The sequence below is a fragment of the Citrus clementina genome, unplaced genomic scaffold (assembly GCF_000493195.1).
Source record: "Citrus clementina cultivar Clemenules unplaced genomic scaffold, Citrus_clementina_v1.0 scaffold_5, whole genome shotgun sequence".
In the NCBI taxonomy this organism is placed as follows: domain Eukaryota; kingdom Viridiplantae; phylum Streptophyta; class Magnoliopsida; order Sapindales; family Rutaceae; genus Citrus; species Citrus x clementina.
Window position 1 is genome coordinate 40,405,188 of NW_006262201.1, and position 19,150 is coordinate 40,424,337.

Below are 19,150 nucleotides of genomic sequence, written 5' to 3' on the forward strand. Positions count from 1 at the left end.
AATCTTAAACTTAGAAGCAAAATTCTGAAGAGGCTTCATTTCTTGCCCTTACTTTCACGCGAGCAATAGGAGTGCTGTCAGCTTTATTTTGTGAGATAAGCCGTTGAGTACTGAGACTGGCAATTACCCCTTCAGTTGTCAGCTAAATCCACCAAGCATAATTAAGGAAGAAAATTTGCTTCCTGATTATTTTTCCACATAAGCTTAAGTATAAATTAACAAAGAAACTCAGGTACAAACTAACAAAGAAACAGTATTAGCAATCTTTCTCTTAGTTTTCTCTATGCAGGAGGTGGAAGCGTGCCGTTTATGAATGAGGAGAATAGCACCAGGGCCCGAGCTGGCTGATAACTTGGAACAAAATGTCCGGCGCCTCTTACAGTCACAAATGTCAGGTTTTGATATCCAACAGCATATCCTCCGACCTTAACATGAAACAAATCTACTTTAGTTTAATGATAAGAATACCTTTTTCAAATTAAAACGAATGCTTAGTTTCGCGAAACCTTACCTCTCCCTGAGTGTACCAGGGGTACCAGGCCGTCCTAACCGGTGTCCCCAATTTTTTAACGGCATACCTAGTGCATGTCACTGGCAAGGCACCATCTGTGTCGCCACTGCATATTATGGTAAACACTAATTAATTAAAGCTTGAATACTGAAATGACTTAATTTTTCATAGGATGAACATTTTCACTTACATTGCCGTACCTGTATACCCATATGCGGATCCCTTCAGCCATCAGCTCCTGAATGATTGGCAACACGGTTTGTGGTTTATCTTTCCAATTTCGATTTATTTCTCCACTGTTTTCAGCGGTAGCATGAAATCAAAAGACAAATATCTGATTTAGAAAATTATGAGACTGCAAGATACTAATTGAAACTTAACTTATAATTGGTATATAGGGCAGTGCCTGCAGGATTGCCATGGATAAGGAAGACCGGTGACGTTTGCATGTAGAGCTTCCTGAACTCGAGGATTGTTCAAGTATGTTTCAATATAATTTTCTGAGCAGGGATCAAATGTCGAAACCTGTTTGCTATTTCCTGTTAGCAGAGGGATCAACATACTCAAAAAAAAAAAAAAACTATAGATATGCTGCATTAGATAATTTATCCGTGTAAAAAAAAAAAAATTGTACATACAGTATTAAATTTGGAGGAAGAATTGCACAAGGGGGCATAGATGTCATAGGAATAGATGTTGCCAGCAGCAGCGTCTCCTTGATCAATAAAATTCCAAGCATACTTTATCTGAACTATTTAGTGAAGCAAAATTGCAGCTTGATGTAAGCCCATGGTAGATTTCATCAGGCATGAGGGCATGTGTCCAATAGAAATCCACTGTCCCTTTCATCATCGTTTCAAGGTCAATAAGCGCATTACCCATCTAATCATCAAAACCTTTTTGTTACAAAATCTAACATAAAGCCATGGAATTCAAAGTATGTAATGTGTATGAGACTCACTGCAATTCCTCTTAGATTGATTATAGTTTGGTTGTCGTGCTGGTTGTTGTAAAGAATTGCCTGTGCAAGCTGCGGTATGTAATGTCCTGCATAGCTCTCTCCAGCTATGAAAAAATCTCGAGTTTTGTACTCGGGGAATCTCTCCAACCAATTAACAAGAAATGTATAGGAATCCCGTGCAGTTCTTATATCACCATTTACTTTGTAATCTGAGGTTATGTTTGAGTAAGAAAATCCAACACCGGCAGGGGATTCTAAGAAAATGATATTGGCATCTGAAAGTGATCGTCAAAGAAATAAAATCCAAATTACGTCTATTGGTTATTTCGAATTTTAGAGATTATGTTAAGCAAGACAAGTGTTGAAACTTTAGAAACTCGCCTTTGTTCCACGCATATTCATTTTGATAAAGAGTTTTGCCATCTTTGTTAACTCTGAATGGCCCAAGTTCCATCATCGCTCCATCTCCAAACGAGGAACAACCAGGCCCTGGCCACCAGAAAATAAAAGAGATATAATTGTTTGCAATAATGCTACAGAAAATTTAGCATGACAAGAAGCTTACCTCCATTGAGCCACAAGACAAGCGGCTTGGAAGAAGAATTCTGAGGTGACTCGACGAAATAATAGAACAATGACCTGCCATCCTCAGGATCCACAGTCACGTATCCTGAATACTGATCAAAGTTCACTCCAAGGGGTTGTCCAGGCAGGCTTTCAATTTTATCCTTGTCTTTTAGTCCATCTTGAGGGCTATTGAGCAAGGCTGAATGTCCTGCAACTGCATATATGTCCGAACTATAACTTGTCAGTGCGTAATTGTCCCTCTCCTTGGATAATTCTTCCTTTATGAATTTCAATGGATTCATATCTATCCATCCATAGCACTGGCTCCAGTTTGACAAGCACAAGAGAGAAATCCAAATGATAAACGCAGAATTGGCCATTGTTACTGGGTTTGGAATGAGTTACACTACATTCGTATGTCTTGATTTCTTACTGATACCATAAGTTGATCAACCACAATTGACCATTATTTAGAAAAGCAGAACAAATAGTGTAGACTATACATTGTTGTACATGCGTCAATTTTGACTTTAAGCAATAGTTTATTGTTGAAAGATGTTGACACTGTCTTCATGTGGGTAGAATTTTAGTCAATAATATATATGCAAGTAGTTAATAATATTAGAATAAGAACCAAAATATTATTACCCTACTGCATTAACTGAAAAACTAGACGGGGAGTTGTTTAATAAATATTGTTTGCATCCAGACAACATCGATGCGGGGATAGCTCAGTTGGGAGAGCGTCAGACTGAAGATCTGAAGGTCGCGTGTTCGATCCACGCTCACCGCAATTATATTTTCGTGTTTTTTTCCCACAGTTTCGAAAAACAAATGGGCCAAGCTAAGTTATGGGCATACGGCCCAATTTTCGTAATCCAAAAAAATTAAAACACATTCTGCTACTATACAAGAGCAAGACATTGAAGTCCTTGATAGCTACACATAATTGAAAGAAGGAATTTCCATTTCCTCGAGCAGCTAAAATTAAAAATTTTATTGCCTTTTTGGTATGACTTATTTAATGACCATAAAATACTTATTTGATTTTATAAGTTCTTATCATAATTTTAGTTGTTCTTCAAGTAAGTGACTAACAAAGCAAACTATAATCAAAAGAACAATTTAATTGCTCTTACAGATGTGACAAGCAAAATGCATCCAACGCTGGATTGAAAGTGAAATAACGCCAAGAATGGTGATTTTCTTCTTATGCTTAAAATGGAAATATTAAAATTAAAATTGAAATTGCAGAAGATTTGAGCATTAGCTTAGCTAAGATAAGAGCTAACAGATTAACTAGATACCGGGGACCAATTCAATAGAAAGAGCTGGCACAAAAAGATTTATAATAATAAGGTGACAAGTAAGCGACAATGACTCGTCTATGTACAAACCCACCCAAGTTTTTCTCTTTGTTTCCATGTGTGGCCCTTGTCTCATTACAGTATACGAATGCCTCCGCTACCACTCTCTCAGTAAATTGTAACCCTATTCCTATTTCCTAATTCCGTGGCGGCTTAAGATCGAACGGCAAGTGTGGCCTTGCGGTGGTAACTGTGAATGAAGCACCCATATTAAAGTGGGTTGATGCCTTTTCTGTGACTAGAAAAGTGAAAACAAATAAATCCTACGAGGAACATGGCCCCGGGTGGCAATATTTTCCAGCTGGTATCCTACTGATTTTATTACCCACCAAGTGAACATTGTACCAGTTTTTTTTTTTTTTTTTTGCTTTATCTTAATTGATTGAACAGGTGTTGCTTTCAATAATGGAGATTTGTGAATTGTAGAGGGGTGAATTGTAGAGGGTCCCTTCAGATCTTATTGCAAGGAGAGGAGGATGAGAGGCAAAGGTTAGACAGTGAACAGTGATTAACTTTTAACAGCTCGGGGGACCAAAACCCCCAAAGTGGCTTTGAGTTGAGTTGAGAGCTGCCACAATATGTAAAAAGAGACACCTAACCTTTTAGCATGTAGCTGCTTTTCCACTTTTAATATTTTTTTCATCGATTATCATCAGGATTCAGGAGTGGCACAGATCCAAAGTTATTATTCTATTTTCATTTCCGGAAACCCATGGCCGTGGATGGATATAATATCAATAGGACCACCTAAAGGCTAAAGCCAACCCAATATTCTAGAAACAGTGGTGCACATTGCTTCAGTAACAATCTCTTTGAAAGAAAGATAATTCACTGTAATTGTTGCTCAAGCATATGCAAATAAACAGCATCACTGAAACCAAAAAGCAAAAAGAGCAAAGCTGAAAAGAAGAAAAGAGAAGCTTTAGTGAAAGAGGCTATAAGGGTACAGTTATCATAGCGCGCAGTGGCATGACAAATCAGTCCCCACACTGGAAAAAAACTTTAATTAAAAGCTTATTGTAAAATTACAAGAACCTTTCAACTTTTTGGGAGAATCCATAACATGTATGGGTAACATCTGTTTGTGCAAGAAAAATGAAGAAATGGGCCGAGGGTTATTATTTACTTTTGAGGAATCCGTAGCACACAATCGTCACATCTCTTACTATTGAGTTACAGCAGCTCTAGAGCAATTGGGAATTTCATTTTTTTTTTCTTTTTTGGTGAAGAGTCACATACTTACGCCTTATTGATTCTTTTATTGGACCTACCCACCCAACATTGAACTTTCTCTCTCATTTTCACAAAATACTATGAGCACATTTAATTTACCCCAATCGGAAATTCAATCATGAGTCCTAGTAATCGAAATGTTAACGAGTGACACAGTGCTTTTCTTGTTAGTGGGCATGAAAATATGGAAAGTTGACGTTGGTTATTCGCAGGCGTAGGCCCAAATGTCTTGTTTTTTTTTTTCTGGTGGAAATTAAATGGCCGTGCTTGGTGAAAGAGTGGTATATGAACTCAAGGGACCAAATGGCTCTTAGTTCTTATATGAAACCTCCCCTAAATTTCAACCATAGCTTGGAAATCAAATCTATCGTCTTCACCACTTGGTTGCCACCTTGACAGGGACATATAAACTTAAAATGACAACATAAATTTTGCGTTATTAATTTCATGTAATTTTATAATATAAAAAAGTTGATGAGTTTACAAGTGTAATTACTGGTTACCAAATTCTTAGTTATCTTTATTTTATAAAGCATGGCAAGAATAGGAAACAAACTCTTCTCTATTCTGACTACGCATACGAGCAGGGTCAAACCACATATCTAAACAAACTCTATGCCCTTACACGATTGTGGGATCGAACCTCATGTGCCATGTCTCTTAGTACTTCAATTATTTCACACACAATGACACAATGTAATGTTCACATTTGACATTCCAAATAATATCTTTTCAGGAAGGGGAAAAAAAAAAGAACATTCTAAATAATTTACCAAAGTTTTTTTTTTTAAATCTTATGTGATTTGTCATGCTTCTTGTAGATGGTCGAATTCTATGGCAATAAAATTTTCATAATATATATATATATATATATATATATATATATATATATATATATATATATATATATATATATATATATATATATATATATATATATATATATATATATATATATATTAGTAGTTTTCTGGTCAGGTATTTTAAAATCCGAAAAAGCTTTAAAACCGCCCGCACTTTAAAATTTTGGACTAGAACATTTCTCTCTATATATATATATATATATATATATATATATTTAAAACACTTGAAATGAATGGGAAAAAAGAAAAGAAAAGATAGTTATAACCCCTAAGATTTGAAAAAAATAATTATGCAAGGCCCAAAATTTTTATTAAATGGCATGAGGATCCCTTTTTTTATTATGATGCCCTTTGAATATTATGTTTAAAAAAATGAATTTAAAATTTTTTAATAGATACAAATATAATATAAATAATTTAATCAGTCTAGTAGATTATTAATAATATTAAAATATTTTTTGGAACATAAAATAATTAAAAAATGTAAAGTATTATATTTATATTAACAATATATTTGTGTTTATTAAATTTTTAAATAAATCTTTGAGTTAAATAGATTTTATAATTAATTCAATATTTTTTACATACTAATGACATTAAAAATGATTTTATACGCTTTTTAGAATAATTTAATTTTTTTATATTTATTTAAACATTACGTTTTTGTTCACTATAAATTTTAGCTTAATATAATAAAATATGTCAAATAAATTGTAAATTATCAAAATATTTTTTAAATAATAAATTTATTTTTAAATGTATCTATTATTAAATTTATTTTAACATAAAAAAAGACAGTATTGATATCTTTTATCAAAAATTTAGAAATCTACATGATTATTTTCTTGACTTCTTCAAAAAAAGAAAAAAGTAACTTTAAGATGATACGTGAAGCGAAGCCCTTTAAAATTGAGTAGATTACATTATCAATCGTTGATTATTATGCAACTCCAATTCAATCAAACTACACACCTCGTTACATATTATATCTTCAAAACAGAGAGTAAGAACATTTCGACATGTAAAATCCTCGACGATCATGTAAATCCAAAACTCAACCAAACCGGTACACCTCTAATTAATAGATTACAAATGTCAAATAAAACTTTATACATTAAAATTAATATAATTTGCTTTCTTGAGATTGACATTTTATCTGCCTGGCGAAGCGTTACGCTCCTGTGAGGCTGTGACAACAACATTAAGTGACATTCACAAGCAATTTTTTTGCTTTTTGCCTTAAATACGTCTAATTTAATATTGTTTAGTCAAGGTCCAACTTATTGATAATCTTAACATTTTTTATTAATCGCAAATCCAATAATATACATCCACATACATGTATTCATGGCATCCAGCCAAGTTCTTTGCCTATTTTTTAAAAAAAATTAACTGGCATGCATACAGAAGAGGAGTCAGTTTCATCTTCGGTAATCAAGATTTTGTTTTGGGTTAATCTAACATTTACGTCCTTTTCCCCCCCAAAAAATTACAAAATTATAAAAACTATATCAAAGAATTGTCTTATTACTATTTTGTCTAAATCGAACATTATTTTTCCATTTTTCTCATGATAATGACCGAGCAATGGATTGCCGCCAAAAGTGGGGTGAAGTGAAAAAAAATAAAAAACAAAAATGATAATGTAGATGGACCAGAACACGTAAATAATTTACAATTGGGACCATATTGCAACAATTCCCGTACTTTGTATTCCAGTTTTGATAATGGTAAATGGATTTTCGACTCAAAAAGACTAACAACTTTTTGTATGGAAGTAAAGAAAAATGATTGGGGGACTAAATGATGATAAAAACCTGACAAAAATATTCATAAAACTACGTCGTTTTAAGTTTTTTTTTTTTTTTTAAAAAAAAAGAAGATAAAACTCACCCAATATAATTTATTTTATCTTTGCTAGGATTTAGTTCTAATATCAGTAATTGAAATTAAATAATAATGAACAATTGAACCGGCCACCTAAAAGTATTTGCCTTAAATGGGAAATAATTAGTAGTAAGACAAAGAACATGAATGATTCTCTACTCACGTAGTCTAATTATTATGTTTTCTCACATAATCATAATTCACCGACACAAAGGTATGGTTGTTACCAAACTGGATTGCGGAATCGATTACAAAATTTATTTCCAAAATGCTATTTATTTGTTCGTGATATATTATGTAGTGCTGGGAACAAGTCAATGCTATGCTAAATTGTCGAATTGTCAACTTAAATCTTAATTACATTTATCATTCATCTATTGAATAATAAATTTTATAACTTACAAAATTATTTAATTACTATTTAATAAATGAATATTATATTAATTGAGACTCAAATTAAAACGTAAGTATTGGAACACCTAACCTAACATTACTCAATTAAATTCATTATTAAATTGGCCTACAAAAATTAGAAATCTGGCTTCGTTTTTGCGGTCAGGCCCCGGGGCTGTCTTTTCGTTATTCTTGATTTATTATAATTGCCTCATCATAAATAAGGGTAAAATTAATCTTTTCTATACCCAAAATAAAAAGCTTTTAATTAATAATTGTACAAACCCAACTGATTTTTGGTTTACTTTTTAGCTTCGGCTTTCAGAGATCGCAATCATCAACACCATTATCAACAGCTAATACGATTTAAACATTAATTAATATTTATTCATTTGATCTGAATTCTGAAGCTAAAAAGTCACTGTCACGTGGCTACGAGTGGTGTGTCCATTATATTTATCATCGCTTTTTATCACCAACAAAACAATCATGACGACAGCGTCTCATTCCATGGGATTCTATATCCTCTCATTTTCACCCAAAAAAAAAAAAAGATTAAATAAAATAAAATAAAAGATTGATAAATAAAATATAAACGAAACAATTAATATGTCATCTTTCATTTTCGTACTGCTGATTAAAAGAGTTTATATATATATATATATATATATATTTAATATTGTTATATAGGATTATAGATATTACAATTAATATTTATAAATAGATTTTATAATTGAGACATTCTTCGTGGCATGTACTCTTCTGAAACGCTGCCTAAATTTTTTAAACCCTCTCAAATATTCGAGGGCTGTCCACGCTACTCATATTTCGTGAGGAATAAACTAACTTTACTTAATTATTTGATAATTGATGAATGATTGTAAATAAGCTTTATAAATATTTTTATGGAGACTCGAACCCTTATACTAATTATTTTAAGTGTAAGAATTCTCCCACAGGACCAAAGGTCCATTGGTGAGTTTATATATTTTTTTTGAAGGGACAGATTAAGATCATAGATTTGAGAGGTAGACATTGCACGCGACGTGGGGTTTCTAAATCAATATTCCAATCCGATAACTTTGAGCTTTTTGTGTATAAAAAATTTGATTCGTTTATGAAGAGATATTAATTTGCTGGATCCCTTTCCGATATTTCGTTGACTGCCTCATGCCGTCATAACTCAATTTATAAACCATGAAGCTGTGCAAAATAATATCGGGGTTAACGTTAGTCTCCAGAAAAAAAATAGAAACAATAATTGTATAATTTTTTTTTTCAATTACTCATGTGTATCGAACAACTCATTCTTGATAGAGAAATTTTAAAATACATATGAGGTATTATATCAGTTATATAATAAGTAAATAATATCATAATATGTGTATATTTATTTTGAAAAACTATCATATAAGTGATAGTTGTATTAAATTTAACTACACATATCATGCATGCATTGATTGATTGTAATACATCTGAGATATTCTAAAATTTCTCTACCAGTTGACTTTAAATGGCACAAATTAGGTACATTCAATCTTATAGTGAGCATGAATTTGAATGTAGTCTGGGCTAATAGCTACTTATCGAGAAAACTTTTGATTATTTCCATAAAATCATAAATAACGACGGATACTCCATCACATTGACCCAAAATGGAACAAAATTAACTCGTACGAATAATATTTTATCATTTTGCAAACCAAGTTAATTTGCAATACATTTATAGCACGCACTGCAACTATGGGATAAACAGACAGAGACAACGAACCGCCATATTAAATGTCAAGTCCCTGCAAGGCTTGGACCAACTTTAATTAACTTCTTTTTCCCCTTAAATCGAAAATATTTTTAGTTGGCAAACATGTGAGTTGGGCAGCTTTTGCCTTCAAATACCAGCAACTAATCTTAATTTAATTTCCCCATTACACAATTACCCCCACTGACCCATAATCAAACATTTACTTCTAATTTTTTTTAACCCACACATGTCAATTAATAAGATTATTTCGAGAGAGAGAGAGAGAGGGTTCGATTTATATTCGTAGGCTACATTTCTTTGTTTGAGATAAATCTTGAGTCCCAAGTCCAGCTTATTAAAGACAATTTTCCGTTCTCTCACTTTCTATTTGAAATATAAGTGTGTCGTGATTGAGCTCTTATTTTCTTCAGATCCGAATTTATGCTTTATAAGTTGAAAATTTTTGGATATGCGCAAATATATATATATAGAAAGAGAGAGAGAGAGAGAGAATAGAATAGTTTGAAAGACTGTGGCTAGCGTTCTAAAAGCATAGTTTTCTTTATTGTTCGTTTTTTATTATGTGTGTATATATAGAATTATTTTTATGATTAATCGAAGCGCCGCCCTAATGTTTGTTTTTTTTTTTAATAAAATATTTAGCTGATATATTACTATTACTACAAGTACCATGAAATAAGGGAATTGGCAAAGAAATAGTAACGGTAAATAGTTGTGTAAAAAGAAGGAGATGGGGCAACGCAGAGGCACGCACGCTTACTGATCTATGATGACATGCATAGGATAGACGGAGAATACGGTAGATCCCGATCCGAAATCCCAATTCCCAATCGTAAAGAGAGAGAGAGAGAGAGAGAGAGAGAGTCGCTTAAATGCTAAAGAGTTCCAAGTTAACAGACAACGTACGGTCGTATATTATTATCAATATGTGCATCTTTTTAACAAAATTTAGCCAACCGCTTCAGCCTTGAGCTTTCACTCACCCACTTTGCCAGTTGCCACCTCAATCCTTTTATTAGATGATATTCCAAGGCCACTGTCCACCATTCAGCAAGCATCGAGGATATTGTATTACCACACTAACACGCTCATCCTCAGGAGCTCCTCTTTCTCTGCCTCGTATTTGTTTAATGCTTCGGCAATGATCCTGCGTCGCAATTATTGAACTTCTCTTACATGCGTATGCATACAAGATTTTTAACGAGGTCTGCGTTTGATTCTCTTCTTGTCAAATTAATATGAATGCATTTCAATATGACGTCTTCTGATTTTTCTTTTCCCGATTATGCAGAAGTTGTCCCTGTTGTTGTGCTTCTGCAGAGGCTGTTAAAAGATGAGTAGAAGACTCAGGACTTCACTGCAATGCCAATCTTTTGAAGCTCCATTGAATCAAGATAAAGTAACCATTAATCACAATTAAATCAACTTTTGATCACATATTTAAACTGGGCCCCCTTAGCTTTTATTAGTATGATTGTTCTGTTCAAATTAAATCATGTAAATGTAATGTTGTAATTATTTCCCCATGGAGGCCACAGACAGAGGGGGGGTTAATATAGTTTCACATATATAATATGGCTTCAATTTCGATGCGGAGAAGCTAGGCTCCTGAAAGTGAAACGCTCCTAAAGATTTTGAACACTTGGTCTTGTTTTGATTAGAATCCGATGCTAGATTTTCAAATTGAATCTCGCGCTTATAAATTTCAATTTCTGGTGCAAATGCAATGAAGGAGAAGGTGGAAATGCCGATAACCAAAGTAACGGGTGCCAGAAAAACAACTGCGAGTCGAAGAGCTTCTAACGCACAACGAAAATATGCGTTGCAGCAAGATGTGGGGATGTTTTTATCTTTTTATTTATTTATTTTTTTTTTTTTGTCGTCTTAGTGACTGCACAATTTGCTATTTTGGATTTAATTTTGTTTTAGCTTCTTTTAGTGATAGTTGTGTTGAAATTTGGAATTGTTCAGGTCGATAAGCTGAAGAAGAAGCTTAGACACGAAGAGAATGTTCACAGAGCTCTGGAGAGAGCTTTCAGTAGGCCTCTGGGAGCTCTGCCTCGTCTACCGCCTTATCTTCCTCCTTCTGTCAGTAACAAAAATCACCATCCGCTTTGTGTTCTTCATTGTCGAATTCGATTGCCATAGTCGTGTTTGAATTGGGGGTTTCTTTTGGTTTTTGTAGACGAAGGAGCTTCTTGCAGAAGTGGCTGTATTGGAGGAAGAAGTTGTAAGGCTTGAGGAACAGGTAGTGCATTTCCGACAAGACTTGTATCGGGAAGCGGTCTACATTTCATCCTCGAAGAAGAACATGGAGATTTCAATTGATTTGTGTGATCCATGCGTTGATGATACAAATTCTAAACAAGAACAATCCAAGTTTTTAGCTCGCAATGTGGGTCGATCCACGACATCGGCAATAAGGCAATTGGCAGCTCTTTCTGGTAGGTGTCGGCACGACATTTACACTCACAATGTGTATTTAGTTAGCTGGTATTGAATTATAATCAAGCGTTTGCATATTAATCCTCCTTGTTGATATGCTAATAGCTGATGGGAGGGGAAAAGAGAATCAATTGTGCACAAATTCTATGAAGAAGAAAGGATCCTCTGTTCACAAAGTCCAAACAGGCAGAACTCCTGTGAAGAGACCTTCCAATGACTGTAAACAGACAATGAGGCATTTAGATCGTCAGAAGATACAGGTTTGTGCTAACATTGATAACAATTAAAATGTTGTAGCGAAAATATTTTCTGACAAATGAGGCATTAAGTTGTATTTAATTTTCAGTTAGCATGTCGACTACAAAACCCAGAAAATGAAGGAGCAAGGACTATTAGTGTGCCGGATGAGAGAGAGTCTGGAGATGATGGTCCAAACAGAATTTCTGAGGACATTGTGAGATGTTTATCAACCATCTTGTTACGAATGAGCTCGGGTAAGAGAAAGGGCACTGCAGAAAATTTGCATTTTTTTTCGACGTTAGCATCTGAAGAAAGCAATGAAGAAACAGAGTTCCAGGATCCTTATGGTATTTGTTCACAATTTGGAAAGAGAGATATCGGTCCATATAAGCATTTATTTGCAATTGAGGCGGACTCTATCGATACTAACCGAACATCAAGTTCCATGTTCCTTGTTCGTAGATTGAAGTAAGTTGTTAAATAGTTTCTCATTTTGTTCGTGTTTTTTTATTTTTTTTAAAAATAAAATAAAATTCTTGTAGTAATGGCCATTTTGTATCCTACATTCTCAGAATCCTCCTTGGAAAAATTGCCTCCTTCAATTTAGAAAACCTTAATCATCAGGAGAAGCTTGCATTCTGGATAAACATTTACAATTCCTGCATGATGAACGTATGTTCTGTGTGCTTATTTTTGTTCTCGTCAATTCAAAGACAGAGAGGCAAATTCTAATACTGCTTTGCTTCAGGCATTCCTTGAGAATGGAATACCAGAGAGTCCCGAGATGGTTGTTGCACTGATGCAAAAGGTATGAAACATTTAGGAATCATATATACAGAAGTGATATTGTATTTCGTGTGCTATTATTTTGGCCTAGTGGTGTGTTTATTAGATGCTTGAAAGCTTAATCCCGGAAAAGTATATTGCTCCTCCACCAACTTGTAGCTTATAACATTATAACCACTATTTTATACGATCCCATTTCTTACTCCTCAGGCAACAATAAGAGTAGGGGGCCACCTGCTAAATGCAATAACCATTGAACATTTTATCCTGAGATTGCCTTATCACTCAAAATATGTAAGTGTTGCACATTTCAACTCAACCCTTCTCAGCTTGTTAATTAAGACTTTCTCAGCAACTTACCTCTACATGCACTACAGACCTTTTCAAAGGGTGCAAAAAATGACGAAATGACTGCCAGATTCATGTTCGGATTGGAGTTATCTGAACCCTTGGTAACATTTGCCCTCTCTTGTGGAAGCTGGTCCTCCCCTGCTGTAAGTCCAATCATGAAATTGATAGATTTGGTTTCATTATCTACTTTATTCCCACATGCACTCTGATATCATTTAATGAAACTCTTCAGTGGTCCTATATTTTCTGGAATTTTATGATTAACTATCCGTCCATTACACAAATATTTGGTAAGAGTGTAAATTTTGTGTGTAATGCCGCATTCTAAGCCTTTTTTTTTTGTTAAGCGGGAAATATTTAATTACAGTTTATGCCGTTGTTGATTCCAGTTCAAGAATCTCTTACTGTTCGGCAAACCCCTTAATGTTTATATCCTGAATTTATCCAGACTTATATGTAGGGAAGGTTTACCGATCATTCAATTACTGATTAATGACTATGCTTCGTATATGAAGGTGAGGGTGTACACTGCATCTGAAGTTGAGAGTGAACTAGAAGTTGCCAAAAGAGAGTACCTACAGGCTGCAGTTGGCATTTCATCAGAAAAGTTTGCAATCCCAAAGCTATTAGACTGGTATCTACTTGACTTTGCAAAGGACTTCGAGTCATTACTCGATTGGATTTGCCTTCAGTTACCATGTGAACTAGGAAAGAAAGCAATAAAATGCCTCGAGAGAGGAAAAAATGAACCATTGTCACAATTCATCCAAGTTATGCCATATGAGTTCAGTTTTAGGTATCTTCTACATGCATGAATAATTTTTGCACGTCTTTTGAAATAATTTCTATTTACATGGCTGTTTAGAGCGTTGTAGTTACAGTTTTGTACAGTGCTAGAGAATAGATGTTAAAATTAAATGTATAATCTGGATCTAGTTTTTCTTGTATGTAGTTGTAAGTGAAATAATGTTCTCTTCTGATATCAAATTCTTCTTGTAACTAGTTATTGATGAAAGATTTGTGTACAGAAAGTTGATTTCTGAATCAATTTAGATAACATATACTTCAACTTGAACTGTTTGCAAGCTTAAGTCAAGTGGTTAGATTTAACTTGAGCTGAATTGATTATGATTGGTTTCATAAACCAACTACACTGACAATGGAAACAGAGGGGTGGTAGTTTCATTAAAAGAGTTTTGTGTGTGAACAGTGACGGGACCATTACTGTGTCTGGGAAGTTAATTAATAGTGAACAGAGGAGCTGCCATTGTCCATTGAGACTAGTTAAGATAGAGGAATAGGAATTCCAACTCACTTAGCTACATCTATCACAATTCATTATAGCCTGTGGTCCAAGAAAGGAGAGAGGCCACTTTAATTTCCATAAGTAAGACTGGTGCACATTTTAATTTTACATTGACAAGCTGCTATTTCTTATACCAATTTTCTCAATTAACAATTTTGATCATCGATGTCGATTCATAATATTAGTTTTGAAGTCAATTAAATTTGTATGAGAATGACGTTAATTAGCATTTACATAATTTTAGGGGGGGGGAGTGACACTGAAAATTCTTTCCAAAGGTATTATTAAGATAAGATAATGAAAAAGTAAGAAGATAATTTGATTATGTCCAGATTATGTTGTATTAAACCGGCCGGTTTGGTTATGGAATGAAAATTTTGTCTTATGCTGAAGCTGGAACTGGGAAAATGGATTCATTGAATGAAAGTGATGTGGTCCAAACTTTATAAGAATTATGCAGTGACAATGATGATTGAAAGACAGTTGCGGCATATGGGCCTAGTTTTGTCAATAGTCACCAGCTAAAATGAGGTGAAGAACAAATGGCGTTTCGAAAGAGCGAGGGATCAATCACACGTTAACAAATAGCTGAAGCCTGTGTCTGTCTTCATTTTCTCCTACTTGGTTACTGCTGTTGGTTTAGCCAGTTGAATTAATTATCTTTAAATCATTGTTTTTATTTTTAAAAATTTTAAATGATCTTTATTTATTAAAAAATAAAAGATTTTTTCCCTAATAAAAAAAATAGATAGATTAAGATTTTAAAAGATAAGAAAGTGATTTGAAGATAATTAATTCGTAAAGGATAATCCGAAATTAACCCTTAATTTTCTGTAACTGACTGTGATTAAGAACTATAAGAACAAGAAGAAGGCCCATATGATGCTTATGCGATCCAAAGGACTCATCAAAATTCACATGCACAGATTATTAATTTGATTGGATGATTGATGCACGAAAGCATTCTACTGCTAGAAAATATATTTCTCTCGGTTTCATAACGGGTTTATTAAATCGTATTTTCAAAGGCTCAGGTTTGTGTCCATAAGAGGCTCGCTGAATTAACATAATTAAATTTTAATTATCTATTTAATCATTTTACATGGGATATGTATTTACAGTTGTCGTTACATAATATCAACAAAATGGAGAGGTTGAAAATAATCGACATTAAGAAAAAGGATGGTAATTTAGGAAACAACCACATCGTTGGCTTGGCCCAAGGCAATTATTGGCCCAGCAAAGTAACATGCAAAATTTACAAATGTTTCATAGGAAACTCATCTTCAGGGACTACAAAAAATACAAATGTAGATAAAAGATGAAAAAGAACACTTAATAAGAAACTCTGCACTTCCATAAAGACCGCCATTGTTTATTGTTTTATCTGTGTTGGTGTTGCATACAAATTTTATTGAATATATGCACTCAAAAGTCGATCAAAACCTATTAAAGGCAAAATTAATAGTGTTGAATTTAATAATACTGTAATTTTTAAAATAATAATTGTTAGTTATGTTATAGACAAAATTAATTAAGTGTTTACCAAATATTTTTGTTAAATTGTTATAATAATGAAAATAATACGCGTGTGTGCGTAGAGTAAATACTGGTCGGCCATCACTTCCGGCACCAACGACGGTGATGGTGGCTGATCGGTTGAACATTGACACCACTTGGGTTTTCAGAACAATTGCTTGTCATTCGAACTTAAGAAAATGGATTAACGATGGAGGTCTCCATGGGTATTTATGATTAATGAAGTCTAGTTTTAAGAAATTTGAATTTTACTTTCCCATAAATAAAATAAACGAATAGATAATGATTTTAATAATCTGGGGCATAAAATCATCCAACCTTTTTGGACTAGGACCAACTCACCTATGGCGGCATTATTTGGAGGGTGCCATCCTATCATTCATTATACAGTGTTGTTGACTTGTTGTTTTCGTGCGAATCGCTAGTAACTTAATGATAATTAACTTACTTAGAGCTGGCAAAATACAAAATAGGCCATGTGGTCATGTTTGTATCAGTTTTATGTCGTGTTAAATTTAAATTAAACTAAACACAATTTATTTAATAATCGTATTAAAATATTGAAACTTTGACATGAACGGAAAATAAATAGGTTATCTAATAGGTTGCTTAATATCTATAGATTTAACAAAATTTATATTAAATATTTGTGCATTGTTACATACATATATAATTTATTGATATTACAAAATATAATATCTATCCAAATATTAAACTTTTACACCATTGAAGTTTTAAATTTATATAAAATTTTATAAATGAAACATTATTTATATGTTTATCCTTTCAAAAAAAAAGATAATCATGTCTGATATTTGATTGAGTAAATGAGTCAACAACTTTAACCCTAACCTGACATTAAAAAAAAATCACGTTGACTCGGATCCAACCCTATTAATAATCGTATCAAATTTGATGACCCATGCCTATTTATTCTTCTTGTGTTCATGTTGGGTAAATGGATCATGTCAAATTTTACCAGTTCCAACTACCATATTTTGTTTTGTTGAACTCATTTTACACTCTCTTTAATTATTTTTCTTATGCAAGCCTTGCAAATTCCTTATTGACTATTTTTTTTTTATTGCCAAACAACCGCCAAATTTTGAATTTCTCGTCTTCTATATGTTCTTTTGAATTTTGTATTTTAAAAAAGATTAGAAAAACACAGAGCTAAAATATCACGTTATAATCCTGCTCAAAATTAAAGTAACACGGACTTAGCATGATATTAGTGTCTAGTGGCCACAAAAGCCTTGGCTTACTGGTGAGATTTGTGCTCTTAACTTTGATTAAGAGTACAAAGTTGAGTCCTAATGAAAGGCTTAAAATTTTCTCCTCTCATAAATAAAACGAAAAAGGAATTTAGGGATCTAATTCATTTTATCTTATTTTTATTAGAACAACCATTTTTAAAATCTTATGACACAATATGTCCACTTTTGTTAATTGTTTTTGAGTAAATTTTGAATTATCTTCTTATGAAATAATAATTTTTAAAATACCCTTAAACTCTTGTGAGTTTCAGCTAACTCTTATTTTTGTTCAAAAAATAATGAAAAAATGGGAGTGGGCTGACGGAAAATTTTTTTATATTCTTTATAAAAAAAAAAGATGGTAAGTTAAGATTTATAATAATTTAATGGTGTGTTTACTACGTGGTAATCGAAATGGGTTGGAGTTAGAGTATGTTAGAATCAGAATAGAGAATGAAAATCAAAATAAAATTTTTGTGAATAAAATTTTTGTGAATCAAAATCGAAATGAATTGCATTGTCGTTGATATATTTAGTTTATCTTAGAATTAGAATGAATTGTTACAAGCTACTAAAATAACCTTAATTAATTATTATCATTATTTATTATAATAATTTTTATTATTGTTATTATTATTCAAAATAATTGTTGTTGTTATTAATTAATCAATAGCATCATCATCATCATGAATTAATAATAATATTATTATGATTATTAGTAATTTTATTATCATTGATTAATTATATTATTGTTGTTGTTAAAATTATTATTGCTTATTATTGTAACCAATACCCATTGGTATCCCATTTTCATTATTTTATAATCAATACCCATTATCATTTAAGTTGTCAAATAGTATACCAATGTGAACGAAACAAATCATTGCTTACACCGGTTACATTCTAGAAGCCAATATTTATTTGCTCATGGATTGAAAAACAAGCTTGATGAAAGGGAATTGTTCAAAAGCACGTCAATTAAAAAAAAATAAAATTGGTTGTTGTTTGATTAAGAAACTCATTTAAAAGGTATATATATATATATATATATATATATATATATATATATTAATAAATTTCGGTGCATTTGTCATCTAAAAATCAAATAAAAGACTGAAGAGTCAGGTGCGTTGCAGATATTTAGGAGGCCTAAAACTAAAAGTCTAAACTCTAGAATTCAGGAATCATTCTAATTGATCTATTTCACACACATGCTACTAATTGTAATTAAAAAAAAAAAAAAAAACAATACTTGTCAATAAAAAATTATCCGTGGCCATACTTCTTTTAAGCACGAGGAATTTGATAGTCAACTCACATGAATTATTCAACTAACAATAATGTAAATGTCGTGTTTGATATAATAATAATAATAATAATACTAATAAAAATTATATTAGTTGTCACATATCCTTGTGGCCCAGTCTAGAAATTTGAACACCTTTTCTTTTTGACACAAAATTTTCTATGATTACTATCCATGCAATAAAATATTGAGATGTCAAAAGTGGTTGGTGTGTAGGGTTGCCAATCCATAGATTAATTATATATTAATATTTTTTTTTTCCGTATAATTCCCATTGATTAATTATTATATAAAAATCTTTTGAATTTATTGTCCATGCATTAATGTCATACAGACTGATGTAATATATTATAATTAGTAGTATTAATTAATACTAT

General features: G+C 32.5%; 2 protein-coding genes and 1 non-coding gene across 3 annotated transcripts; 2 read left to right on the forward strand and 1 right to left on the reverse strand.

Moving 5' to 3' along the window:
- Positions 1-191: 191 nt before the first annotated feature.
- LOC18041567 (serine carboxypeptidase-like 40) lies at positions 192-2,419 on the reverse strand. Its single transcript, XM_024183864.1, is given in 9 exon segments — positions 192-425; positions 512-617; positions 712-807; positions 930-1,062; positions 1,164-1,242; positions 1,244-1,393; positions 1,473-1,747; positions 1,854-1,961; positions 2,038-2,419. Coding segments are annotated over 9 exon segments (1,473 nt in total). The 3' UTR covers positions 192-281.
- A 340-nt stretch (positions 2,420-2,759) lies between these two features.
- On the forward strand, positions 2,760-2,832 carry TRNAF-GAA. The gene has a single exon. It is a non-coding gene; the product is annotated as a tRNA-Phe (tRNA).
- A 7,458-nt stretch (positions 2,833-10,290) lies between these two features.
- LOC18041375 lies at positions 10,291-14,290 on the forward strand. The gene is made up of 12 exons (XM_006434775.2): positions 10,291-10,749; positions 10,836-10,943; positions 11,277-11,378; positions 11,516-11,632; positions 11,730-11,988; positions 12,095-12,249; positions 12,336-12,697; positions 12,802-12,901; positions 12,978-13,037; positions 13,226-13,309; positions 13,393-13,509; positions 13,882-14,290. Exons 2-12 carry the CDS (start codon positions 10,878-10,880, stop codon positions 14,179-14,181), a joined length of 1,722 nt encoding a protein of 573 aa, XP_006434838.2. The 5' UTR covers positions 10,291-10,749; positions 10,836-10,877; the 3' UTR covers positions 14,182-14,290.
- The last annotated feature ends 4,860 nt before the right edge of the window (positions 14,291-19,150 follow it).